This window comes from Lissotriton vulgaris, chromosome 10, assembly GCF_964263255.1.
Source record: "Lissotriton vulgaris chromosome 10, aLisVul1.2, whole genome shotgun sequence".
Classification (NCBI taxonomy): Eukaryota; Metazoa; Chordata; class Amphibia; order Caudata; family Salamandridae; genus Lissotriton; species Lissotriton vulgaris.
Genome location: NC_141698.1, coordinates 763,034,131 through 763,062,057, shown reverse-complemented (window position 1 = coordinate 763,062,057; position 27,927 = coordinate 763,034,131). Strand labels below are relative to the sequence as shown.

Sequence of the window (27,927 nt, the reverse complement as noted above, 5' to 3'; positions counted from 1 at the left end):
CTCGGGCAAGGCGCAGGACCGTGTCCCTGTCCCGGTAATTTGAAAAGCGAGCTATCACAGGCTGCAGTGGTGCCCCCGGGGCAGGTGGGCTGCCAGTGATCTATGAGCTCTGTCCACTGTGAGGTGCACCGAAAAGGATTCTCTGCCAAATAATTCCACAACCAGTTTCTCAATGAAGTCCTCCATGCTTCCTGTGTTTGTAGATTCCGCCAGACCAAGGATTCGAGCATTATTTCTTTGAGTGCGGGCCTCCAAATCCTCGTTCTTCTCAGCAATTACTTTAAGTAATTTGTCAATCAGGGACATCTGGCTTTTACTCATTGTAGCTCCAACCTATAGATCAGACACTCTAGTCTCGACTTCTTTCAGGCGGTGCTCATGTTGTCCCAGCCTGGTTACCACTGAGTCCATCCGTACATTCATTGTATCTATTTTAGCGTCTATGGACGTAATACTCTGTTTCATGCCAAGCAGAATCGCCTTCCAGTCCTCTTCAGGCATATCCGTGGCATCCAATTCCTCGTGCTCCTCAAAGCGCGACTTGGGAATCTTGTGCGCCACGAACAGGAGTTTGGCCTGCTTGGCATCAGTATACCCCTTGGCGCCAGCTGGAGAGCAGAATGAAGGAGCTCAAAGCGATGTCCAGCAGCGCCTGACAAGAGCAGATATAACTCGGAATAGCAGTGCTACAGATCACTGGAGAGACAGAGCAAGTAGTACCTGTGAATGGCTGGAGCGTCTGGCAGTAGGAGCACCAGGCGCTGTAGCAATGGCAACAAATAAGAATCCACACAGTTCATGACACAGCACAGTCTAGGCCCGTCAAAGTTGGATGTTCTTCAACCCCTATGTAGCGTGCAGGTAATGTCTAAAATCCAAACCAATGTCTCCACAATTAGGGTTATAATAACCAAGGGTGGCACGAGGAGGGGCTAACAACAATGGCCGGAGAAGGCGCCAATCATATCATGCGCAAAACTGTAGCTCCGGATCCACCTATACACGTGTGCCAGCGCCTTTCAACGGTACCGATCAGCAATGTCCCTCGCCACTGTGAAGCTAGTCTCAGCACACCCAAAATGGCCACCCCTGACAGTGCAAGTAAAGCTTTAAGGATATCCAGGGCAGGGAGTGAGCAATTAGGTCCCTTCTGAGTAGAATTGTTGGAACTGGTGGGATGTGAGCATCAGTTCTCACTGGCAACATGTTGGGTAATCAGCAGCACTGTACACTTCCGTGCAATTACTCGCGGTTCAGTCTGCAGAGCGCTCACAGCGGGGGATGAGTCAGGCAGCGCTCCAGAGCTCAGGGAATGCGAGGTGGTGATCTTACGCGGCCCCCAAGCGTAGCTTGCAGTCGGGCGGCAGCGCTAGACAATTCTGGCAGGTCTCGGCACCCCCCGCGTCATGGCTACTTTACTGCCGTGGGTCGATGGGGCAAGGTACAGGTCGTCGCGGTGTTGAAATGCCCACAGTTTAAGTTATTGGTATCCGCTACGCACTGCCAAAACACCGGAAAGACAGCGCGCCTCTGCCACTAGTTGTCCACGACTCCCGCTAGGGGGCCCTCACAGCCTTGGCTTTTCCTGACTGGGCAGTCCACTGCACCTGAAGCAGCCCAGCGCCTACCGCTCTCGGTTTCAGCAGGCTCTTCCTCTGCCGCCCATCAGGCCAGACTCACGAATGTGGTATCGCTGGAAGCAGCAGAGAAGTAGGTTTCATGCGGTGTAGGTTAAAGCACAGAAAATCGATTTAGGATGAGCATTATGAATGTTTACTGGCTCAGCTGGGCTGGAGCCTCACAGGTGTGCGGCCATCTTGGGTGCGCGTCACCTAGCGCCCCCCGCCATAGGTTAACATTGGAATATTTTATTCAAGTATAAATATTGACAAGAGTGAGATAAAAAATATAATTCAAGGTATCCAGATGTTAGTTATGATAAATCCAATAACTTTCCACTGTTAGATTTATAATAGCTATCACAGAAAAGAAGGTATTAAACTTTCTGTAAGCCAAAACCCAGTCTTCCAGCTACTCTCTTCTGATTGGCTAGCCTCTGCCAGGGTGAGCTAGGCGGTCTTAATGAGACGTGAAGTATCTTGCTTGAGAGACAATTAATTTCCTGTGAGAGGAGAACTGCAGCTGCAGAAGCTACAGGTAGGAAGGTGCATGGAGGGGTCAAACTGGTCTTCAAAGGGAGAATGACACTTTAGGCTAGCAAAGGCTCTCCTTTAAGAAGGATTAAGGGATGGACTCCCTGCAAACTACTGTTTAACTGAGCCACATCCTGGCATGTGTACAGTGGACTTTTAAGAATTTAGCCAGGTGCATTATGGGAATTGTAGTCCCAACATCCCAAGGACCATCTCGGAGATTCTAGACCCCTGGATTGGTGTTGTGGACACTTTGAAACCTAAATGAGACCTTCTGGAAGCAGATCTAGAAGTTTAGTGAAATTTGGGAACTTTTTGGTAAAAATCTCCATAAGGTGACAAATTCGACATCTAGAGTAAAGCGGACCAACAGCGAACCAGCCTGGATTTCAGGTTCATCTCGCTTAAAGCTCCGGAGAGACAGACTTCCAGGATTTGACCGGGGCCTCATAGAAAACCAAGCCACCTATGGGGACGCAAATCTGGCCTAAAAAGGAGCCTCACTCACCGTCAAGAGAAAAAGCTCCAGAAAAACCACTAATTGCAAAGGTAATATTTTGACTGAGACCTCCCGCTTAGTGTATCCAACCAGGGCTTCATCGCGGACGGCCTCAAAATTTGTCTTTGTCTTGGTCAAACACGACCAGTTGTCCCAATTTGACCATAAATGTTTTTAAGCACTAGAAAGTGTTTAATTTTTAAAAATTCATATCACTGGTTCCCTATATTTTTTTTTTACGTTTTGGTGTCTATTTTGTCATACAAATATAATCTATTTTTATAAATTGATGTTGGATTTCTATTGCGTGTTGTTTCTCATTTATTAAATGGCATTGGTGTTTTTAAATGTTTTACCCACCTGTTTCCTAAGTTACACCTGCCTGCTTGTTGCCAGCTACCCTACTTATAATAATAATATTAATTAATAGTCCACTTTCCAACACAAGCCAGGGGAAAAAAATGAAAAAGAAAACAGCAGGGAAAGTACACAAATGTTTAAGTAAATTTGGGATATTGGGAGAGATGGGCACAAAAATATTCAACGTGGACTGAGATACACAGGGAAATATTGTGAAACACTGCAGAAGAAGTGTGCTTTGAAGGCAGGAGTGCCACACCTTAATTACAATGTCTGTTTGTGTGCATCATGCATCACGTGCCTTTAGGCTACATTTTTAGTCAGAAATGCGTGTTTGCTTCATTTTTGTACACCAGGCACCAGTATCAAATATTGAGTGATAACACATAATTTTGGATCATTTTGTGCAATTTCTGATAAGAAAATTTGATGGATTGTGACCACTTCTAATTCTAAACTGGATTCTGTGGTTACGTTTTCTCGCAGAACTGTTGCACAGCTTCATGTTTGGGTAAAAAGTGAGTGTGACCATCATTAATGTCGTTATGCTTGGCAGGATAGAGCATTGCCTTCTTGATCCTTTCTTCTTTCAGGAAATTTGGAATTCAGATAACTATTGTCTAGCCTCATTTACAGATGCTGTAAAATCTAGAACCAGTGAGATATTGGCTCCCTAGGATAGGTTCACATTCACACTTTTCACTATTTGTGTTGTGATTATCCCCAAAATATATTTTGCTCTGCAGAAATGATTACGTTTTGACGCATATAAAGCAGGGATATGCAAAATAAGCGTAATTTGCTTTTGCATAATTATGCACAATTTTGGGCAAATTATGTGAAATGCAAACCTGCTTGTCTCTTACACCGGTTTATAATGCAAGGATGCGTTTAGTGGGAAAAATAGGACAAAAAACACAGTGAAAAGGTGCTTGTGTTCTGCTTCCGTCAGTTCGTATTAATTATCTGCAACTGCAAAGGACGTAATTTCAATGATTATGGTTAACAAGCATAACACAAAATTCCTGAAATTAAGCAAAATACGACAGCATAATTTAAATGTCACCCTAACCTAACAGAAATATGAAATATATCCAGTATATTTTAAAGAACACTATGGGCCTTTTCAGAATCAAATTTGTTAATTAATGCTGTACGCCCTTAAGAGAAAGCCTAACATTTGACTTCCTTTTCGCACATAGAACACAGTTATTTTTTTTATGTAAGTGCCGGTTCCCTTTGTGTTGCTGGATCGCCCTGTCACGTGCGATTTGTTACACAGTTTCATAGTGGGAGCAGTAGTATACCAAATAAAACAAGTTTTACAATATTCTGTTCTATGGAAAAATGTTATGTAAACAAATCTGAGAGTTACTATTTTACATAACATTGAGAATTAAAATCGCAGCAAATATCGCGTTCACGTGATACTGATATTTTTACATACCTCTTTTTCAGTGTCTTTTAACTTTTTGGCCAATCCTATTTTTGTTTCTACTTTCTTATTCTGCACCTGTTTAGAAAATCACAACAGAGCTCGTTAATAGAACATTCACATACATAATATAATCATTTATTTAAATGGTGTGTTTGTTGTGAAGAGGGCGGATTGGAAGGAGATTAAGTCATTTGCTTTGAAAGAAACATCGAAAAACCATTATTGCCAGAAAACAACAACGTTTTTTTAAAATATTTATGCAAACACTTGTGGGTTTCTTCAAAACATCCCCGGGCATCTCACCAAAAATTATGCATTTGAAAGGTTTTTAACCAAAGCAGTCTGGATACTTTGATCTGTTGTGCTGCAAAGAAGTCTTTTATGGTACAAAATATATGAATAGGATCGCAGTGACAGGCTCTTTATTTCTCGAGCCCTTTGTATTTCAAACACTGCTTGGATTAAATGCTGCCCAGTCAAACAGTTTAAGAGCAACAATCACTAGGTGGTTTTAATCTCATAGCAATCACTGATGATCTCAGATACAGTTGAAAACAAATCCAAATGTTGTTCACCACAAAACTCTCTTAGCATGATTGATAAATGATTGTGTTCAAGATATGAATAACAGCAGAGAGTGCTGGAGTTAAGGAACCAAACATTTTACCCACCCAAGACATAAGCTAAAGGAAGTCAAACTACTTACTGCACAGTTATAGTGTTACATATAGCAGAATTTTGCAAAAAAAACATTAACGTCGCTGCTTTAGTCATTGCACTTTATCATAAGGGCATTTAGATCCGTATACTCGTTTAGAAAGGGAGCTGTGTTGTGTCTTCAATGGCACCATGAAACTTAGCTCTAAAGTGTGCTTTTCAAAAATAAATAACATTACATAGTAGGAATGTTTTATGAGCTAAATATCTTCTGTTACGTGGATACTCTCCAGCGATGTGAGGTATAATTGAAAGTACATGGCTTTAATGTGAATTTCCCGTTTGGATTTTTTTAACTGAACTATTTTAGGATGCCCTTTGTTTATTTTTATTTACCTGTTAATACTGTCTTCATACCACTAATATGTGTGGGTCTGAAGTCTAACAACTCCCTATTCCATGTCAGCCCCAGAGAAAGATGCATTGGAGCCAATGGCTAATGTTCTTCTAACGGAGTCTCTTGAGCATCCACGAATACTCGAGCCGATGCCTGAGACTGAAAGGGCAGTTTTGCGTGGGGGGCAAGGATGTAACATGCAGGCACGCAAAGCCCATAGGGCTGAAAGGGCTTCAGCCCCTCCCCCCCCCATTCCCCCCACCTGTTGTGTGTGTCAGCCCGGCCTGCTGCAGCTCGAGCTGCTGTGTGCTCGGCAGGGCAGTGTCTGGAGTCTTATTTCAAGCACGCCCGAGTTTTTCACTGGTCTTTAAAGACCATTTGCAAATTTACATACCTTTGTAAAATGGATAAAAAAGGCTTCGCTTTTTTCTGGTTCCAGTACCCCCTGCCCCCCCCCCCCCCCCCCACCCTCTGCCTATTCCTTACATTTATATTTCACTTTTACTGCCATAGTGTGAGATTGCATTTCATGAAAAGGAAGGGTGGTGAGTCGGGGGAGGGGAGAAGAGGACTCTAATTTAAAAAGAACGACTTATCTTTAACAGTGGCCCGGATGCCGTCTCCTCCCCTCCTCTTCATCTTCCTGTCCCGGCTGGCAGCAAGAAGCAAAGGGGCACGCAGGCTCCCCTGAGCCAATCACAATGCTGCAATGCAGTATTGTGATTGGTCTGAGCACCGTGGATCGGAGCTTAGACTGGCACAGGGAGCCTGTGCATGTTCCTCACCAGGCTGTGTAATGCAGCCTGGTAGGAACATGCTAAGTACGCATGAATTGTTTGGTAGATCCAAGAGGGCCAGCCAAACAGTTCATGCACACTTAGGGAGTGCACACCACTCCTCCCCTGCAATGGCCAGATATGCCTGACCCGCCACTGACTTCAATTGAAAAAATAAAATAACAAAACGTTATTATTATTTTATTTTTCCTTTTGAGAAGTGGGGTGACGTTCATCCACCTTAGCGGAGGAGCCACCACTGCTGCACTCATGTGACACTTTACACATCAGTCCCCCTCACTGCTCACTGCAATATTACTCAAACAAACCCATCGCTAACCAAACATTCATTCATCCCACTCTGCACTTACATCTGCACCCAAATTCATATGGTCACCTCACTCACCCTGCAGTCATTCCTCTCACCCTATTCTAACATTGTTGCATCGCTCACCGTACACTCACATGGGCACTCCTGTCACCCACACAGTGCAGAGGTTAATGTGCCTGCTACAAAGAAAGTGTACCATGCAGATTTCAGAACTGAGTTTGAGAAAACTACAGGAAGCCCTATAAAAAATAAAATGTTTGTCAGAAAGGGGCTTTAGAGAGATGAGGTGCGTTGGCGAGTGGTAGTGAGGGAATTCATGGAAAAGGTTGAAATGGGGGAGGGCGCCAAAAAAGACTGTTGCACCGTGCAGCCCTGGTTGGGAATTTTAGTCCCGTCAAAGTTCAGGTCTAATTGCGCCCCTGGGAACAAGTCAAGTTGAAAGAAAACATCTCAGTGTTCACGGTGGCTGACAGTGAAACAAAGGCTATTATGAGGAGAAATTGTAGATGTTAGAGGGGTGATATGGGTAGAGACTATTGTGGGCACTAGGAGGCAAAGAAGAAGACATGGTAGTGAGAAATCAGAGAGATGTTGAGTCGGATAAGGATAAGAAAAAGCCAAAGGGGAATTATCGGAGTTGCAGAGCGGGAGGGTGAGGAAAATAAAAAGGGAGGCTGTGAGACTTGGCCCTTTCCCCAGAAATTTTTCGCTTTTTATCCCCTGTTAATTTAGAATGCCCCTATTGAAACAACAGTGTGTAGGTCTTGTGTAGTGGAGAAGGGCCTGTGTAGTGTAAAACTAGTGTTAAAGTACAGGTACTTCCTACCCCTAACATGGCCGCCACAGACCACTGCTGCAGCAGCGTGGTTTAGAGGGCGCATTCTAGTAGCCAGGGGCAGGCTGGAACCCTCAGGCAATGTATCCATCTTAGCCTGCCAGCCTGTCCACAGGTAGAATGGTGGAACCTCCGGAAGCCTCTGGAACCTTCTGGAAGAGGTGAGGTGACACCAACTGACACCAACTGACACTATCAACTGTCAACTGGCACTATAAAAGGAAAGGGAGGAAACTTTCCTGAGGAGAAGAAGGAGAGAAGCTGAGGGGAAGACCTGGGGAAGTACCTCCGCAGGAGGATGGGCAGTGGGGGTCAGGGCAGGGTCTTATGATGCTGGAATGACAGGGCCTAGTGTGCTGCTTTGCAAGTGTTGAGGTATCCTGTTCCCCCCCCCACTGACCTAGCCCCGCGGCAGGGAACCCCCAGGGACTACTTGAGGGGATTGGCTGAGGAGATCTAACACCAGCCACTAACTTAACCCCCTTCAAGGAACAAGAAACCAAGCAACTAAACCAAGGGCGCAAGAAACAGCTGCGCCAAGAAGAAATCAAGGAACCAGTAACCAAGAAACTTACAAAGGCGCAAGGAACATAAAGTGCCAAGGAGAGACTGAATCACCACAGGACATTTGAAGAACCACCCAGGTATTGGCGCTGTGTTGCTCCCTGTGCCCCTGACGCCACCTGGGGTCCCTGCGCTAATCTACTGCTGCTGTGTCCTGTGGGAGCGCTGTGAATTGCCTGCAGGGCTGTGGAAGTTGCCCCCCCCTGTAAAGCGCTGTGAAGTGCCCCAATTGCTGGACTGCCCTATGTGGTTGCCCTAGGCGAAGCGCTGTCTTGTGAAGCGCTAGAATCCTGAAGCGCTATATTTGCCTGAACTGCAGCCCCCTGCTGTCTGAAAAGCGCTTAAGCTTAGGATGTCTGCCTGTGGGGAGCGTCGTGAAGTAACTGATGAAGCGCTATCCTAGAACTGCTTAAGCGCTACATTGCCCTTCCAAGCGCTTGACTGGTGAAGAATTGCTGTGTCCCATGGGAAGCGCTTGCTGGCTGTAATTGACTTTGTAAAGCGCTGTGAGGAGGAATGCGCTGTACCACCCCTGCTGGGCCTCCAACTGAGCGCTACGAAGTAATTGATGAGCGCTGTGGTAATTGCCTGCTGTGGCCCATCGGAGCGCTGTGGAGTGCCTGTAAAGCGCTGTGAAGCAATCTGCCCAAGCGTTGTTTATCGCTCCTTTGATGACCCCTGCTGAAGCGCTGGAGGAGTGCTGCAACCTGCCCCCTCAGAGCGCTGTAAAGTGCCTGTAAAGCGCTGCCCTTAAAGCGCTACGAAGTCCCCTCCAAGCGCCTACCTGTAGCCCCTGCTGAGGCGCTGACTGGGCATTCACCGCCGCGGGCCCGGTTCGACTGGAGGGCCTTCCTGCTGTTGACTGCCTCGTTGCGGCAGCCCCCGATGTGAGGAGAGGGCCGCCGGAGACCGTGAGGGCCGCGTTAGGCCCTGAGGCAAGAAACCCCGCCGGAGTTTCAGTCAGGCGCACTAGGCCGCTGAGGCCGAGGAGATCCCGTGTCACGTGACGGGGGAACGCCGCCGTGTCACCGGCCACGCCCCCGTCATTGCAGCCTGAGACTGTGGGAGACTGCAGCGCCAGAGCTCGTAAAGAGCAAGAGCCCCCTCCGAAATGTTGGGTCTCCCCCGAGGTTGTCCCTGAATGAACCCCGGGCCCCCGGAGGCAGAGCGAGGGCCGGAAACAAGCGGAGTTACGACCGGAGGGCTCCAGTGTGGGGTAGGAGCCCTCCCCTTTTGCCTGTGATCAACGCAAGGGCCCGGGAAGGGCCGAAGAAGGCAGGTAAACCCTCGGGGAGGAGGGCGGAAGGTCGCATGAGACCCGAGTCCGCCCCTCCCTGGGGAAAATTGGTAACTGGGCCCCTGAAGGCCATCGAGGGACCTCTGCTAAGGAAACGTTTTACTCCTGCAGTGAAATAATTATCTAAATGTGCTGCATTGATGATAAATGTTTTTCATTTGCCCTCATGAGATTTTCCTGATTTATAGGAGTGTTACACTGCTCATTCATGCATTAGGAGATGTGTAGTTGCCCAATGAAAGGTTGTACTCCGACTAAATGAGATGTTTACTCACTGGCAAGGGAATGTTCCACCTTTGCTTGGCGCTTTGTCAATTAGAGCCTTATGGCATGTTGAGTATTGAGTAATGACCTGTTTATAATTACCTAATAAGAGGTTGCCTGATTTTCCCTAAAGTGGTTTACTCCTGCATAGGAAGGTGTTAGATGTTCCTGCCTAGTGCAGAGTTCCCGAGGTACTTTCAGCTACTACAGGGGATGTTTAATGCGGAGTAATGGAATGTTTCACTTCTGCTAACTGAAGGTTTTAGCCTTAAATGAAATGTATAGACTCCCACTTAGTGCTGAGGAATGAAAAGGGGAATTTGCTGGTCAAACCTGCTTTAGGCAGGTCCTAAAAGAGTACTGTTGCTGGGCTAAAGCGTTCTATGCCCAGGAAAAGGATATTCTACACAAATGAAATGTTCTACCATTGAGGAAATATTTTACTCTTATTTAAGGCACCATTTATTCCTCCAGCTAGGAAATGTTATTTCTTTCCAGACAGGAGTATGGAAAGGTACTGATGGAGAGCTTTGAAGGAGATATTTATGCCCTTGTTGCCAAACTTATCCTGAATGGGATGCAATATTATCTGAATGTCGTTTAATGTTTCTGATGCAGGTGCTGACCAGGAGCAAGGCATAGGTCAGGCCTGAGTTTTACTAAATATGGATTTATCCAATATTTAAGATTTATGGAATACCTAATATTTATGCAACTGAAGTTTAACGCCAAGTGTTGACACACAGGTGTCTGGAAAGAGAGCTATGAAGCTAATTTTATGATGAAATGGGTAATGTGGGATAAATGAAATGTTTTCTTCCACGTAGTGCTAAATTTACTAGAAAGCCTACTGTTATTTATTTACATGCTTCCTTTTATAATTCCTTAATGTACTACTTTCAGGTGCTGGCCCAGAGCAAGGCTGAGGTCAGGCCTGCGTTCTTCAAATATTTAATAATCTAATATTTTAATATTTATGGCATATTTTATATTTATGCACCCAGTATTTAATGTGAGGTTTGAAACATATGCATTTGGAAAGTAGGCTGTTCTACTACTACTCTAACAAATTCCTAATACCCTGATCCTGCTCTATCTTAATAAAGTTAACTTGAGTTTTTACATAAGCTCACTGGAGTGGTGTCACTAATTGCGTGCCCAGGTTTCTGACTCAGTGGTTGCGTGTGCTGCATGGTTGCTTTACACATAAGCTTTCGAATGCCTACCCGCTTGTGCCATGCTACCCTAGGGGACTGGTGACCCCAGTTCCAACATATTGGTGTCGAGCGGTGGGATCCAGGACTTGTGACCATGCAGCACCCTCCATTGGGACAGGGTGCACAGCAATTGGGCTGCACAATTATTGTGTGTAAGCCAAAGTAATCGACCCCTCCATTGTCTAGCCTGTAGAGTGTATCAAGATCTGTTAGACCTAATCCTGTCACCCACGTCCTGGTATCTTTTCCCAGATTTATCTGAGTCCCCACCTGGCACTGGAGTGTTGTGTCAGGGGATGGGGGTGCCTGTTGGGCGGAGGGAAGAAGGAACTCCGTACCACTTTGGGGGCACGGGTAGGAGCCCACCCAGAGGGGAGAGGGGATGGGGAACAGGAGGGGCAGGTCACACCCAGGGAGGCGAGCACACCAGAAGACCCAGGCCTACTCAAAATTGTTGTGTCTGACAATGTGCTACCAGGAGGATGTTCTGGGGCAGGGAGTAGAGTAACTGGGGGTGTGCGTCGTCTAAGATGATAGAGCATGAGAGGGAGAGTGTGAGCCTTGCAATGAAGGAAGGGAAGCTGGTGCACAGGCTTCAGCTAACAGAGACAGAGCTGAAGACCTTGAAATCATGTGTGCCAGGTACTTCCATGGTGGCAGCGTACCCGAGGTTCGGGGTTTGGACCAGTCACAGAGTGTAGAACCTGGACTGGGGTTTCAGGTTCAGGGGTTGCCTGACCTGGAGGGTGGGGTACCGGTAACTAAGGACCCTACCGGTGTGACTCCCAGGGGTACCTCTCCGGGTAGGAGGGTGTGCGGAACTCTGGGAGGGGGTGCAGAGGGAGGAAGGACTCTCCTCTGGCACCGGTCCAGCCATGGGGTTAAGATCCTGGGTTGGGTGGCCAGGTTCAGGGGTTGCCTGACCTGGTGGGAGGAATCTCTGTATTCAGAGTTCCTCCGGTTGTGACTTCTAGGGGTACCTATCCAGGGAGGAGGGTGCGGAACCCTGGAAGGGGGGTGCAGAGGGAGGACTCTCCTCTGGCACCGGTCCAGCCATGGGGTTAAGATCCTGGGTTGGGTGGCCAGGTTCAGGGGTTGCCTGACCTGGCGGGAGGAATCTCTGTATTCAGAGTTCCCCCGTTGTGACTCCCAGGGGTGTCCCGAGGTGCCCCAGCTGTGGTCACTGGGCCTGGCGTGTTCTTTAAGAGAACACCAGGTTGAGAGACTAGGCTGTCCCGATGTGTCATCCAGGAGGGAGGGTGCGGAACCCTGGGAGGGGGTGCAGGGAGAGGTAAGTCTCGCCCCTGTCACCAATTCAACTTAAGGGTTTAGACCCTAGGTTGAGGAGGAGAGTGGAAAAAGGTACCACGGGCCCGGGGCGACTGCCCCCCACTCTGGGAGAGAGTAAGGGCCAGAGACATCTGGATTGGAGGTCTGTCCTGGCCGCATCCCACTAGGAACACCAGTGGGGTGGTTGGATTAGCGAGGATGTCATGGTGGTATTGGGCCTGCGTCCACCTTTTTCCGCCCCAAGCAGGGAAGCCCGTCAAGGGAATGATCAGTCTACCCTGGCTTTTGGCTGGGGGGGAGATGTGTGAGACTTGGCCCTTTCCCCAGAAATTTTTCGCTTTTTATCCCCTGTTAATTTAGAATGCCCCTATTGAAACAACAGTGTGTAGGTCTTGTGTAGTGGAGAAGGGCCTGTGTAGTGTAAAACTAGTGTTAAAGTACAGGTACTTCCTACCCCTAACATGGCCGCCACAGACCACTGCTGCAGCAGCGTGGTTTAGAGGGCGCATTCTAGTAGCCAGGGGCAGGCTGGAACCCTCAGGCAATGTATCCATCTTAGCCTGCCAGCCTGTCCACAGGTAGAATGGTGGAACCTCCGGAAGCCTCTGGAACCTTCTGGAAGAGGTGAGGTGACACCAACTGACACCAACTGACACTATCAACTGTCAACTGGCACTATAAAAGGAAAGGGAGGGAACTTTCCTGAGGAGAAGAAGGAGAGAAGCTGAGGGGAAGACCTGGGGAAGTACCTCTGCAGGAGGATAGGCAGTGGGGGTCAGGGCAGGGTCTTATGATGCTGGAATGACAGGGCCTAGTGTGCTGCTTTGCAAGTGTTGAGGTATCCTGTTCCCCCCCCCACTGACCTAGCCCCGCGGCAGGGAACCCCCAGGGACTACTTGAGGGGATTGGCTGAGGAGATCTAACACCAGCCACCAACTTAACCCCCTTCAAGGAACAAGAAACCAAGCAACTAATCCAAGGGCGCAAGAAACAGCTGCGCCAAGAAGAAATCAAGGAACCAGTAACCAAGAAACTTACAAAGGCGCAAGGAACATAAAGTGCCAAGGAGAGACTGAATCACCACAGGACATTTGAAGAACCACCCAGGTATTGGCGCTGTGTTGCTCCCTGTGCCCCTGACGCCACCTGGGGTCCCTGCGCTAATCTACTGCTGCTGTGTCCTGTGGGAGCGCTGTGAATTGCCTGCAGGGCTGTGGAAGTTGCCCCCCCCCCTGTAAAGCGCTGTGAAGTGCCCCAAGTGCTGGACTGCCCTATGTGGTTGCCCTAGGCGAAGAGCTGTCTTGTGAAGCGCTAGAATCCTGAAGCGCTATATTTGCCTGAACTGCAGCCCCCTGCTACCTGAAAAGCGCTTAAGCTTAGGATGTCTGCCTGTGGGGAGCGTCGTGAAGTAACTGATGAAGCGCTATCCTAGAACTGCTTAAGCGCTACATTGCCCTTCCAAGCGCTTGACTGGTGAAGAATTGCTGTGTCCCATGGGAAGCGCTTGCCGGCTGTAATTGACTTTGTAAAGCGCTGTGAGGAGGAATGCGCTGTACCACCCCTGCTGGGCCTCCAACTGAGTGCTATGAAGTAATTGATGAGCGCTGTGGTAATTGCCTGCTGTGGCCCATCGGAGTGCTGTGGAGTGCCTGTAAAGCGCTGTGAAGCAATCTGCCCAAGCGTTGTTTATCGCTCCTTTGATGACCCCTGCTGAAGCGCTGGAGGAGTGCTGCAACCTGCCCCCTCAGAGCGCTGTAAAGTGCCTGTAAAGCGCTGCCCTTAAAGCGCTACGAAGTCCCCTCCAAGCGCCTACCTGTAGCCCCTGCTGAGGCGCTGACTGGGCATTCACCGCCGCGGGCCCGGTTCGACTGGAGGGCCTTCCTGCTGTTGACTGCCTCGTTGCGGCAGCCCCCGATGTGAGGAGAGGGCCGCCGGAGACCGTGAGGGCCGCGTTAGGCCCTGAGGCAAGAAACCCCGCCGGAGTTTCAGTCAGGCGCACTAGGCCGCTGAGGCCGAGGAGATCCCGTGTCACGTGACGGGGGAACGCCGCCGTGTCACCGGCCACGCCCCCGTCATTGCAGCCTGAGACTGTGGGAGACTGCAGCGCCAGAGCTCGTAAAGAGCAAGAGCCCCCTCCGAAATGTTGGGTCTCCCCCGAGGTTGTCCCTGAATGAACCCCGGGCCCCCGGAGGCAGAGCGAGGGCCGGAAACAAGCGGAGTTACGACCGGAGGGCTCCAGTGTGGGGTAGGAGCCCTCCCCTTTTGCCTGTGATCAACGCAAGGGCCCGGGAAGGGCCGAAGAAGGCAGGTAAACGCCCGGGGAGGAGGGCGGAAGGTCGCATGAGACCCGAGTCCGCCCCTCCCTGGGGAAAATTGGTAACTGGGCCCCTGAAGGCCATCGAGGGACCTCTGCTAAGGAAACGTTTTACTCCTGCAGTGAAATAATTATCTAAATGTGCTGCATTGATGATAAATGTTTTTCATTTGCCCTCATGAGATTTTCCTGATTCATAGGAGTGTTACACTGCTCATTCATGCATTAGGAGATGTGTAGTTGCCCAATGAAAGGTTGTACTCCGACTAAATGAGATGTTTACTCACTGGCAAGGGAATGTTCCACCTTTGCTTGGCGCTTTGTCAATTAGAGCCTTATGGCATGTTGAGTATTGAGTAATGACCTGTTTATAATTACCTAATAAGAGGTTGCCTGATTTTCCCTAAAGTGGTTTACTCCTGCATAGGAAGGTGTTAGATGTTCCTGCCTAGTGCAGAGTTCCCGAGGTACTTTCAGCTACTACAGGGGATGTTTAATGCGGAGTAATGGAATGTTTCACTTCTGCTAACTGAAGGTTTTAGCCTTAAATGAAATGTATAGACTCCCACTTAGTGCTGAGGAATGAAAAGGGGAATTTGCTGGTCAAACCTGCTGTAGGCAGGTCCTAAAAGAGTACTGTTGCTGGGCTAAAGCGTTCTATGCCCAGGAAAAGGATATTCTACACAAATGAAATGTTCTACCATTGAGGAAATATTTTACTCTTATTTAAGGCACCATTTATTCCTCCAGCTAGGAAATGTTATTTCTTTCCAGACAGGAGTATGGAAAGGTACTGATGGAGAGCTTTGAAGGAGATATTTATGCCCTTGTTGCCAAACTTATCCTGAATGGGATGCAATATTATCTGAATGTCGTTTAATGTTTCTGATGCAGGTGCTGACCAGGAGCAAGGCATAGGTCAGGCCTGAGTTTTACTAAATATGGATTTATCCAATATTTAATATTTATGGAATACCTAATATTTATGCAACTGAAGTTTAATGCCAAGTGTTGACACACAGGTGTCTGGAAAGAGAGCTATGAAGCTAATTTTATGATGAAATGGGTAATGTGGGATAAATGAAATGTTTTCTTCCACGTAGTGCTAAATTTACTAGAAAGCCTACTGTTATTTATTTACATGCTTCCTGTTATAATTCCTCAATGTACTTTTTTCAGGTGCTGGCCCAGAGCAAGGCTGAGGTCAGGCCTGCGTTCTTCAAATATTTAATAATCTAATATTTTAATATTTATGGCATATTTTATATTTATGCACCCAGTATTTAATGTGAGGTTTGAAACATATGCATTTGGAAAGTAGGCTGTTAAGCTAACTACTCTAACGAATTCCTAATACCCTGATCCTGCTCTATCTTAATAAAGTTAACTTGAGTTTTTACATAAGCTCACTGGAGTGGTGTCACTAATTGCGTGCCCAGGTTTCTGACTCAATGGTTGCGTGTGCTGCATGGTTGCTTTACACATAAGCTTTCGAATGCCTACCCGCTCGTGCCATGCTACCCTAGGGGACTGGTGACCCCAGTTCCAACAGAGGCTCATTGGGAAGATATGACTATTCCCTCAATTGACACATGTAGATCATTTACAGTATACTGCTTCATTTCAAAGAGGTGGTTTTGGAGCAAATGAATCATGAGGAGGTAGGTGGATGCCAAGATACTCTGGGGGTGATTACAAAGGCGGGCGGATCGCCGCCAGCCGGGCCGCCTACCATCTTAATTGGATTTACCCCTACCACATTATCATGGCGGGAGTACCGCAGTGGACGGAAATTCTGTCCCCCGCTTTACCGCCGGTCGCCAATCGTTACGATTGCCGGCCGGGTGGAACTGGGGCATAATAATGTGGCGGTGCCTGGAAGGCACCACCATTATGATGCCTGGTTTGAAAGGCCTTTCCATGGCTGCAATGCCGCCATGAAAAGGCAGGAGGGGATGTGCTTTGGGCGCCCGTTGCGGGCCCCCGAGGGTTTGACGGGGTGGGGTGCTGCACTTGGGGGGGTACCTATGCCTCTTTGGCATTGCGGCGGGTGGTGCTTACAGCAGCATCTGCCGCAATGTCAAAGATGCGGAAAGCGATTGCCAGGGTGGCAGTCACATCCTAATTGGTGGGCCGGGAATTCCGACCTGCTGGAGGCCGGCCCCAGGACACTGCTAGGGTTTCGGATCCTAATGGGTCCCTAACGGAGAAATGTTATTATCGCAAAACAGACTAAATGCAGTTAATGAAGAAGAATGAAAGCATCTGATCCAAGAAGATAGTGTGATGATCCAGTTATTTAAGATGTTGAAATGATTACTGTTTATTGTCCACCTTTTTTGTGGACCCTGTTTTTTGGAGTCTGTAAACTGTGACACTGGCACTCAGTGCCATGGTGCAGATGCTTTTGCTTTGGCCTTAAACTGGTACTTTCAAAACTGGTTTCACCCAATTGATTTATTAATCTTCCTGGAAGGCCATGGTAGAGGGTGCTGAAATTTCACTGCAGGCTTGGAAGTTAAACTTCAAATGTGGGCTGAGTGTATATTTACACCGCCCACGTTTGACATAAATGTGTAGCTGCTAGGAGCACCATTGTGCTTTGGCTGAGTTGCAGTTTAAAAGCACTGCAGTGACAAATGGAAAGAAAAAGTGCCTTTGCCATCCAGAAAAGCATTTTTGAAATATATATATTTACAAGTCACCCGTAAAGTGTGCCTTGTATGCCCACAGGGTTGAGGTCGTAATATATAACTAGAAAAGGTCTCGACTGTAAAAGGCTAAGCTAATGACTTTGCCAATACTTATTTGCAGTGGCTTACCTAATGTTAACATGGCCACCAGTGGGTCATGACACATTCACAGGCATGTGCATGCACACACAGCTATGTGGGATGGGTTTTCTATTAAAGAAAAGCCATTACAAGGTAGCTGCTGATACATTGCATGCACTGTGATGTATGCATGGACCTGCACTGTGATACCTGCAGGACCATGAAGCCAGTACACAATGGCTGCCAATGCACAAGCATGTGTGCATATCTCTAGTGACCTCTGGAGGTTAAAAGAGATCTCACGTATTTATTTGGGTGCAGAGACAGAATATCGATGTGGAAATATCGAATTGCATTAATATCAAGTCAAGAATATCAATGGTGTAAAATATCGAGCTACGTTTTTTCGTAGTTAAAAATATCAAATTTTATGCACTGCAAAAATATTGATTTTGTAAATTTCGATGTGAAAAATACTGTTGTAAATTATATAGATTTTTCTCTTCAATGTTAGTATATTATTATTATTAATTTATTATGTTTTACAGATTTTAAAATATATGTTAAAAAGTTGGTTTTCTTTTTTTAATTATGTTTAAGGAGTGGGATGTTGGGTTTATAGGAGATAAGGGTGGGGAGTAATTTAAAAATGTAGGATTAAAATGCAAATATTTTTACAATTTTTGCTAATTTTTAGGAGCGGGATGAGGGTGTGGAGTAATTTAACAATTTGGTAAAAAATGTAAATATTTTTTTAAAAATTTCAAGTTTTAGGAATGGGATATTGGATGTATAGGGGATAAGAGTGGGGAGTCATTTAAAAATGCTTTTTTAAATATATTTAAACTTTCTAAAATATTTCAAATATTTACTTGAGGGATGTATTTATAGTGGATAAGTATGTGGAGTATTTACTTTTTTTTATTAAAATAGAAATATTTTAAAAAATATGTAATGTTTTTGTAGTGGGTTGTGTGTATAGTGAATTAGGTTAGGGAGTCCCCGGTGGTGGCGAGCCACCCAACATCTTTGCCCTGCCGCACTTCAATTACCCCCTGCCATATTGCAATGGCTGGGGGCACAGCAGCAGACGGAAAGACCGTCCGCCACTTTTCCGCAGGTAGGCAATCATTACCATATCATGATGTGGGTGGATTAGGGCCTTTCCATGGCAATGATACCGCAATGGAAAGGCATGCGGTCTTTTGCATGCGGTGCTCTTTGCGGGCCCCCGGGGTGTTGGGGAGTGCACTTGGAGAGGAACCCATGGTACCCCCCTACAATGGCAGGCACAAAGTGGCAGGGACCGCGCAGATCATGTCCCGTTGTGCATGTCAATGCACAACATGCCACTTTTACATTGCGGCGGGTGCTGCTTGCAGCAACACCTGCCACAATGCAAAAGATGCGGGATGCAACCGCCAGCGTGGCGGAGCATCCTGATTGCCCCTGCGGGACTGCCGCACTTCTGGCACTAGGAGATAAGGGTAGGGAGTACTTTTTAATGTTGTTTAAAATATTTTTTGGGGTAAAAGTAGAAATTTAAAATGTAAAAAATAATGTACACTTGGAAATGTAAATTTGAAGAAAAAAATGGAGGTTATATTTATGTTTGAGTACTTTTTTAAATCTTTTTTGTAATTTAGTTCCGAAAAAATTAATTTGTAGAAAAATATTATAAATATGATAAAAAATTGATTATAAAGATAAATTTGATTTAAAAAAAAATATTTTATTGATTATACATAGAGTTATAATAGTTATTTATTATATTTTATTCTCCAGCACCTCTTTGAGTGTTTTTAGTTTTGGAGTTGGAATAGTAATTTATTATGTTCTATTATACAGCACTTTCTCTGCGTTTATTTTGTTTTGGAGTTGGAATAGTTATTTAATTAAGTTTATTATCCAGCACTTTCATTGAGTATTGTTGGTTTTGGAGGTGAAATAGTAGTTTAAGTAGGTTTATTATCCCGCACGCTCCCTGAGTTTTGTTGGTTTTGGAGTTGGAATAGTAATTTAATTAGGTTTATTCTCTAGCTTTTTCCCTGAGTTAGTTGGTTTTGAAATTGGAATAGTAATTTATTACGTATTGTGGGCACTAGGAGGCAAAGAAGAAGACATGGTAGTGAGAAATCAGAGAGCTGTTGAGTCGGATAAGGATAAGTAAAAGCCAAAGGGGAATTATCGAGTTGCAGAGCGGGAGGGTGAGGAAAATAAAAAGGGAGGCTCATTGGGAAGATATGACTATTCCCTCAATTGACACATGTAGATCATTTACAGTGTACTGCTTCATTTCAAAGAGGTGGTTTTGGAGCAAATGAATCATGAGGAGGTAGGCAGATGCCAAGATACTCTGGGGGTGATTACAAAGGCGGGCGGATCGCCACCAGCCGGGCCGCCTACCATCTTAATTGGATTTACCCCTACCACATTATCATGGCAGAAGTACCGCAGTGGACGGAAATTCTGTCCCCCGCTTTACCGCCGGTCGCCAATCGTTACGATTGCCGGCCGGGTAGAACTAGGGCATAATAAGGTGGCGGTGCCTGGAAGGCACCACCATCCATATTATGATGCCTGGTTTGAAAGGCCTTTCCATGGCTGCAATGCCGCCATGAAAAGGCTGAAGGGGATGTGCTTTGGGTGCCCGTTGCGGGCCCCTGGGGGTTTGACGGGGTGGGGTGCTGCACTTGGGGGGGTACCTATGCCTCTTTGGCATTGCGGCGGGTGGTGCTTACAGCAGCACCTGCCGCAATGTCAAAGATGCGGAAAGCGATTGCCAGGGTGGCGGTCACATCCTAATTGGTGGGCCGGGAACGCCGACCTGTTGGAGGCCGGTCCCAGGACACTGCTAAGGTGGCGGATCCTAATGGGTCCCTAACGGAGAAATGTTATTATCGCAAAACAGACTAAATGCAGTTAATGAAGAAGAATGAAAGCATCTGATCCAAGAAGATAGTGTGATGATCCAGTTATTTAAGATGTTGAAATGATTACTGTTTATTGTCCACCTTTTTTGTGGACCCTGTTTTTTGGAGTCTGTAAACTGTGACACTTGCACTCAGTGCCATGGTGCAGATGCTTTTGCTTTGGCCTTAAACTGGTACTTTCAAAACTGGTTTCACCCAATTGATTTATTTATCTTCCTGGAAGGCCATGGTAGAGGGTGCTGAAATTTCACTGCAGGCTTGGAAGTTAAACTTCAAATGTGGGCTGAGTGTATATTTACACCGCCCACGTTTGACATAAATGTGTAGCTGCTAGGAGCACCATTGTGCTTTGGCTGAGTTGCAGTTTAAAAGCACTGCAGTGACAAATGGAAAGAAAAAGTGCCTTTGCCATCCAGAAAAGCATTTTTGAAATATATATATTTACAAGTCACCCGTAAAGTGTGCCTTGTATGCCCACAGGGTTGAGGTCGTAATATATAACAAGAAAAGGTCTCGACTGTAAAAGCCTAAGCTAATGACTTTGCCAATACTTATTTGCAGTGGCTTACCTAATGTTAACATGGCCACCAGTGGGTCATGACACATTCACAGGCATGTGCATGCACACACAGCTATGTGGGATGGGTTTTCTATTAAAGAAAAGCCATTACAAGGTAGCTGCTGATACATTGCATGCGCTGTGATGTATGCGTGGACCTGCACTGTGATACCTGCAGGACCATGAAGCCAGTACACAATGGCTGCCAATGCACAAGCATGTGTGCGTATCTCTAGTGACCTCTGGAGGTTAAAAGAGATCTCACGTATTTATTTGGGTGCAGAGACAGAATATCGATGTGGAAATATCAAATTGCATTAATATCAAGTCAAGAATATCAATGGTGTAAAATATTGAGCTACGTTTTTTCGTAGTTAAAAATATAAAATTTTATATATTGATTTTGTAAATTTCGATGTGAAAAATACTGTTGTAAATTATATAGATTTTTCTCTTCAATGTTAGTATATTATTATTATTAATTTATTATGTTTTACAGATTTTAAAATATATGTTAAAAAGTTGGTTTTCTTTTTTTAATTATGTTTAAGGAGTGGGATGTTGGGTTTATAGGAGATAAGGGTGGGGAGTAATTTAAAAATGTAGGATTAAAATGCAAATATTTTTACAATTTTTGCTAATTTTTAGGAGCGGGATAAGGGTGTGGAGTAATTTAACAATTTGGTAAAAAATGTAAATATTTTTAAAAAAATGTCAAGTTTTAGGAATGGGATATTGGATGTATAGGGGATAAGAGTGGGGAGTCATTTAAAAATGCTTTTTTAAATATATTTAAACTTTCTAAAATATTTCAAATATTTACTTGAGGGATGTATTTATAGTGGATAAGTATGTGGAGTATTTACTTTTTTTTATTAAAATAGAAATATTTTAAAAAATATGTAATGTTTTTGTAGTGGGTTGTGTGTATAGGTTAGGGAGTCCCCGGTGGTGGCGAGCCACACAACATCTTTGCCCTCCCGCACTTCAATTACCCCCTGCCATATTGCAATGGCTGGGGGCACAGCAGCAGACGGAAAGACCGTCCGCCACTTTTCCGCAGATAGGCAATCATTACCATATCATGATGTGGGTGGATTAGGGCCTTTCCATGGCAATGATACCGCAATGGAAAGGCATGCGGTCTTTTGCATGCGGTGCTCTTTGCGGGCCCCCGGGGTGTTGGGGAGTGCACTTGGAGAGGAACCCATGGTACCCCCCTACAATGGCAGGCACAAAGTGGCAGGGACCGCACAGATCATGTCCCGTTGTGCATGTCAATGCACAACATGCCACTTTTACATTGCGGCGGGTGCTGCTTGCAGCAACACCTGCCACAATGCAAAAGATGCGGGATGCAACCGCCAGCGTGGCGGAGCATCCTGATTGCCCCTGCGGGACTGCCGCACTTCTGGCACTAGGAGATAAGGGTAGGGAGTACTTTTTAATGTTGTTTAAAATATTTTTTGGGGTAAAAGTAGAAATTTAAAATGTAAAAAATAATGTACACTTGGAAATGTAAATTTGAAGAAAAAAATGGAGGTTATATTTGTGTTTGAGTACTTTTTTAAATCTTTTTTGTAATTTAGTTCCGAAAAAATTAATTAGTAGAAAAATATTATAAATATGATAAAAAATTGATTATAAAGATAAATTTGATTTAAAAAAAATATTTTATTGATTATACATAGAGTTATAATAGTTATTTATTATATTTTATTCTCCAGCACCTCTTTGAGTGTTTTTAGTTTTGGAGTTGGAATAGTAATTTATTATGTTCTATTATACAGCACTTTCTCTGCGTTTATTTTGTTTTGGAGTTGGAATAGTGATTTAATTAAGTTTATTATCCAGCACTTTCATTGAGTATTGTTGGTTTTGGAGGTGAAATAGTAGTTTAAGTAGGTTTATTATCCCGCACGTTCCCTGAGTTTTGTTGGTTTTGGAGTTGGAATGGTAATTTAATTAGGTTTATTCTCTAGCTTTTTCCCTGAGTTAGTTGGTTTTGAAATTGGAATAGTAATTTATTACGTTTTATTATCCAGCACTTTCCCTGAGTTTATTTTGTTTTGAAGTTGGAATAGTAATTTAATTAGATTTATTATTCAGCATTTTCCCTGAGTTTTGTTGGTTTTGGACTTGGCATAGTAATTTAATCAGGTTTATTGTCCAGCACTTTCCCTGAATGTTGCTGGTTTTGGAGTTTGAACAGTAATCTAATTAGGTTTATTATCCAGCACTTTCCCTGAGTTTTGTTGGTTTTGGAGTTTGAACAGTAATTTAATTTGGTTTACTAGCCAACAGTTTCCCTGAGTTTTGTTGGTTTTGGAGTTGGAATAGTAATATATTATGTTTTATTAACCAGCACTTTCCCAGAGTTTATTTTGTTTTGGAGTTGGAATACTAATTAAGGGGCCCATTAGGATGGCGGACGGATTGCCCCCATCGGGCCAGCGAAAACCACAGCTGGCCCGACAGGGGCAATCCGCCTGCTATCCATACCAGCAAGACCCCAGCCATATTAGTATGGCTGGGGGGGTCCGCAGCGGACGGAAAGACCTCCCTCCGCTTTTCCGCCAGCCGACTCATCGACCGGGCGGAAAAGGAGCATAGCATGGTGCCATCCATATTATGATGCAGGCGGCAATTGGCCTTTACATAGCGGCAATGCCGCAATGGAAATGCATGGGGTCTTCTGTGTTGAGGGCCTGTTGTGGGCCTCCTTGAATATTGGGGGTGGAGGTGCTCTTGGGGGGTACCTGTGGTACCCTCCTACAATGTCATGAATAGGTTGCAGGCCCCGCGCGGTGCCTGTCACTTTGTGCATGCCAATGTACAACCTTCATTCCCAGCATTGTGGCGGGCGTTGCTGTGACTACCGCGCACCACAATGCTGGGAATGGGGAAGCCAACGCCAGGTGGTGGTGGCATCATAATTGCCAGTGCGGGACCGCCGCACCCCTGGCGGACAGTCCCGCATACCGTTACGGTGGTGGGCGGACTTTGTCTTGCCTTCGTAATGATACCCTTAATTAGGTTTACTTTCCAGCACTTACCCTGAGTTTAGTTGGTTTCGGAGTTGAAACAGTAGTTTATTATGTTTTATTAACCAGGACTTTCCCTGAGTATATTTTGTTTTGGAGTTGGAATAGTAATTTAGTTAGGTTTATTATACAGCACTTTTCCTGAGTTGTGTTGGTTTTGGAATAGTAATTTAATTTGTTTTATTATCCAGCACTTTCCCCGAGTTTTATTGGTTTTGGAGTTGGAATAGTAATTTAATTAGTTTTATTATCTAGCACTTTTCCTGAGTTTTGTTGGTTTTGGAATAGGAATACTAATTTAATTAGATTTATTATTCAGCATTTTCCCTGAGTTTTGTAGGTTTTGAAGTTGGAATAGTAATTTAATTAGGTTTATTATCCCGCACTTTCCCTGAGTTTAGTTTGTTTTGGAGGTGGAATGGTAATTTCATTTGCTTTATTATCCAGTACTTTCCCTGAGTTTTGTTGGTTTTGGAGTTAGGCATAGTAAATGTTTATTGTTTATTAGGTATTTTATTTTTTTATTCTACATGTACATTTAAAGAAGAAAGGAGATGTATGTAAGTTATTCTTGTAAACGTTTTTATTGATTACACATTTCTTTTTATTTTACAGTTTATTTGTTCTGATTTGTTATACATTTTTTCACAACATTAAAAACATTATCCAGGTATTTGGATGTTGTTCAAAATTTATTACAAAGTATAATATATTTTTAACATACATTTTACGTGTAGATTTGGAAAATTAACAATCTTTTTTAACATACATTTTTCATGTAGAATTGGAAAATGAACAATATTTTTAACATACATATTATTTCAAACAATTCAAAAATTGTACATTTTCTTAAAGTCTAGTCATGTAATAGTAAAGTGAATATATATTTATAGTTTATTTATTGAAAATAATTAGAATTTCATTGTTTATTTGTTTTTACAAAAAGTAAACATTTGTATTTATTCTTGTAAATGTTTTTTAATACATTTTATATAATTTTATTTTTAATACAATTATATTATAATGTTTATTACTTATCTTTTGTATATTTTAATATTTAGTATATTGAATATTATGTTTGTTCAAATAATATTTAATATATTAAATACTTTACAAAGATATATTTTCACATACATTTTGTCATCATACATTGTAATATTTTTTTTAAATTTAAGGCACATGTAGTAAACATATATTTTAATATATATTAAATATTATATTTAAAATTTTAAGGATAAGATAATATTTAATATATATTTTACAATGTATTGCATATTTTTGAAACATTTATACATTTTTTTACAATATATATAAAATTATACATTTTTTTGCATTTTGGGAGTAAATCTTTTCCTCATTTCTCTTCCTAGTTTCCTTTTAAAAAAAAAAATGTTATTAAGTATTTTTCCCCGTATAAACCTATATAGAGCACGTATCTTGTAAATAATGTTAAACAACAATTAGTACAATCTGATATAGTGTAATTACCTTCATTACATTCTTGAATAATTATCAATTTAAATATCAGGCAGAAAAAGACAATCAAACAAGTAGAGAAAAAATACTACATAAAAGAAAAAAAGAAACATTTAGGTGAGATAGGTTAGAAACGTCCGCTTAACTTATATTTCCCTCCTTCCATCGTGAAATAGGTTCCCAGATTTGTATTCCCAGCTTTTTCCCCTTTCTTGCATATATTGCAGTTTCTAGATTATAGATTGACAACAGTTTACCTAACCACTGGGAGTATGTCGGTGGCAAAGTATCTAACCATGCCGAGGCTATACACAATCTCAGGACTGCCATGGCTAAGAAAATTAGTCTATTACCGTGCATCTGCATGTCCTCATTATTAACTCCTAAAAGTATTTTCGATGGAGTTAATACTATCTCATGTCATAGTAGTTTATTTAAAAAACTTTCAATATCTTTTTTTGTTGTTTGCAAGTGGGGGCATCTAGCAAAGACGTGCACCAGATCTGCCTCTAGACTCCCGCATCTAAAACATGTAATACTCGATACCCCTCCCCATTGGGCTATTTTTGCAGGTGTGTAATACAAGTGATACCAGATTTTGTAATGTTGTGCCTGGAGTAAAGCTGAGCACCGTATTTTCTGCCCCAGCTCTAATGACTGGAAGAAGCTTTCCCCCCCAATATCCAGGCTATTTGCCCACTTGTCTGCCCATTTTTCCATATCGTCCTGTTTTCGTTTTATCAGCTCAGAATAGAATCTCTTAATTGTGCAGTCCACACCCCTTTGGATAATTTCAATAATTGGGTTTTTCCCAAACCCAGCCGACCCCCCCCTCTTCGTAATAAGGAAACTTCTAACTTGTAGATACTTAAAAAAGTGTCTCATGTCTAAGTCATATATAGCCTGTAATTCTGAAAATTGCATCAGTCCTTGTGGGCCGACAACGTTGCCAACCTTAATTATTCCCTTTCTCCCCCCATTCATCAAAAGCTGGGCCAAAAAATACTTCATTCGGGAAGGTAGGGTTACCATTCATTTTTGTCTAGGCATTGTATTTTCCCAGACCAAACCTCTTAGCAAATGCTTTCCAGACAGTATGTGCAGCCTGAATTGTCTTGAATCTGGTCCTTTTAAAATAGCTCGTATCAGTAAACTTCAGGAATAAATTTTCTGCTTCTGCCCCGATAACCAGGCCGTAAATGGCTAATGTACCCAGTTCGTCCTGCCCTTCTACCTCCGCTCCCCCCAAGAGACCCGCCATATACTGGAGGGCCGCTGCCCAATAATAAAGTTTGAGATCTGGGAGTGACCACCCTCCCCTTTCCCGAGGAAGTGACATATATCGAAGAGCTCTCCTTGTTTTCCCCTTCGCCCAAATGAACCTGTTAATCATGTGCTCACAGCTTTTAAACCACTTAGCTTCGAATAAAAGTGGAATGGCTCTAAAGATATATAAAAACTTAGGTAGTATCATCATCTTAACAATATTAGTGCGACCCACAATTGATAGATGGAGATTATCGAACCTATCTAACTCCTTCCTTACATTAGCTATTCTGGGAGTGATATTTTTTTCCACTAGAGTATTAAGATCAGCGGTGATAGTCACTCCCAAATATATTCCTGTCTGAACCACTTGGTTATCTGAGCAATCTGTCTGCTGATTTTTAATTATCTGCGTCTTGGTGGTGTTTAACGCATACCCTGAAATGTTACCAAATCTCCGGGCCTCGATCTCTACCTCCCTTATAGCCTCCGTGGGGTTCGGTGTAATCACTGCCACATCATCGGCATATGCAAGTATCTTGCATTGGCCCATGCGTGTATCCAATGGAGGGATTCTTTCGCTGATCTCTATTCTGCGAATCAGTGGGTCCATATACATTGCAAATAAAAGCGGGGAGCACAGGCACCTCTGCCTCGTTCCTCGCCTTACTTGAAATGGGCGTGTAGATCCAGCATTGACCCGTATGGAAGCCGCTGGGGCAGTGTACAGCGCCTGGATTGCTTTAATAAATCCTTCTTTAAATCCTGCTCTGATTAAATCCTGCCACAGATAGTCCCAGGAGACCCGATCAATCCTTCTCGGCATCTAGTAACATAACCGCCATCGGATCCCCTGCGACTTCTGCTGCATCAAACAAAGCTATTGCTTTACGTGTATGGTGGGTGGTGCTCCTTCCTGGAATACAACCATGTTGGTTATCAGACACAAGGTTTCCTATTATTCTGGCGAATCTTATGGCCAGCGCCTTAGAATAGATCTTCGTATCCGTATTCATTAAAGTAATCGGTCTATAAGACCCAGGCTCAGTAGCAGGTTTCCCCTTTTTTAGTATTATCACAATTTCCTCCCCCCCTAGGTCCCTGGTATGGATACGCCTGCCTGTGCAGACTGCATTGTTGTAACCATGTCGTCAGCCAGTATCTCACAGAACACCTTGTGGAATTCAATTGGCAGTTGGTCTGGGCCAGCAGCTTTTCCTGAGGGAAGATTTGATATGGCTTTTTTGATCTCTTCCAAGTCCAGCGGATCTTCCAACTGCTCTGCCTCTTCCTCTGTCAGTCTTTCAACTGGAATCTCACTCAATTAATCCCTTATCTCCCCTGAGTCTCTATCCTGCCTGTCATCGTATAATGTCTCATAAAATTTCCTGAAAACTTCCCGTATCTCATCATAATCTGAATGTAGATTACCTGTTATATCCCTGATTTCCCTTACTACTTCTGATGCGGCTCTTTGCCTAGT

General features: G+C 44.2%; 1 protein-coding gene across 1 annotated transcript in view; it reads right to left on the bottom strand.

The window, feature by feature from the left end:
• C10H10orf67 (chromosome 10 C10orf67 homolog) overlaps nucleotides 1-27,927 on the bottom strand; it is a 2,378,031-nt gene that overhangs the window by 752,760 nt on the left and 1,597,344 nt on the right. Inside the window, exon 13 of the mRNA XM_086939822.1 lies at nucleotides 4,460-4,525. Within this exon, the coding sequence (XP_086795948.1) occupies nucleotides 4,460-4,525 (66 nt within the window). The remainder of the gene's footprint in view (nucleotides 1-4,459; nucleotides 4,526-27,927) is intronic.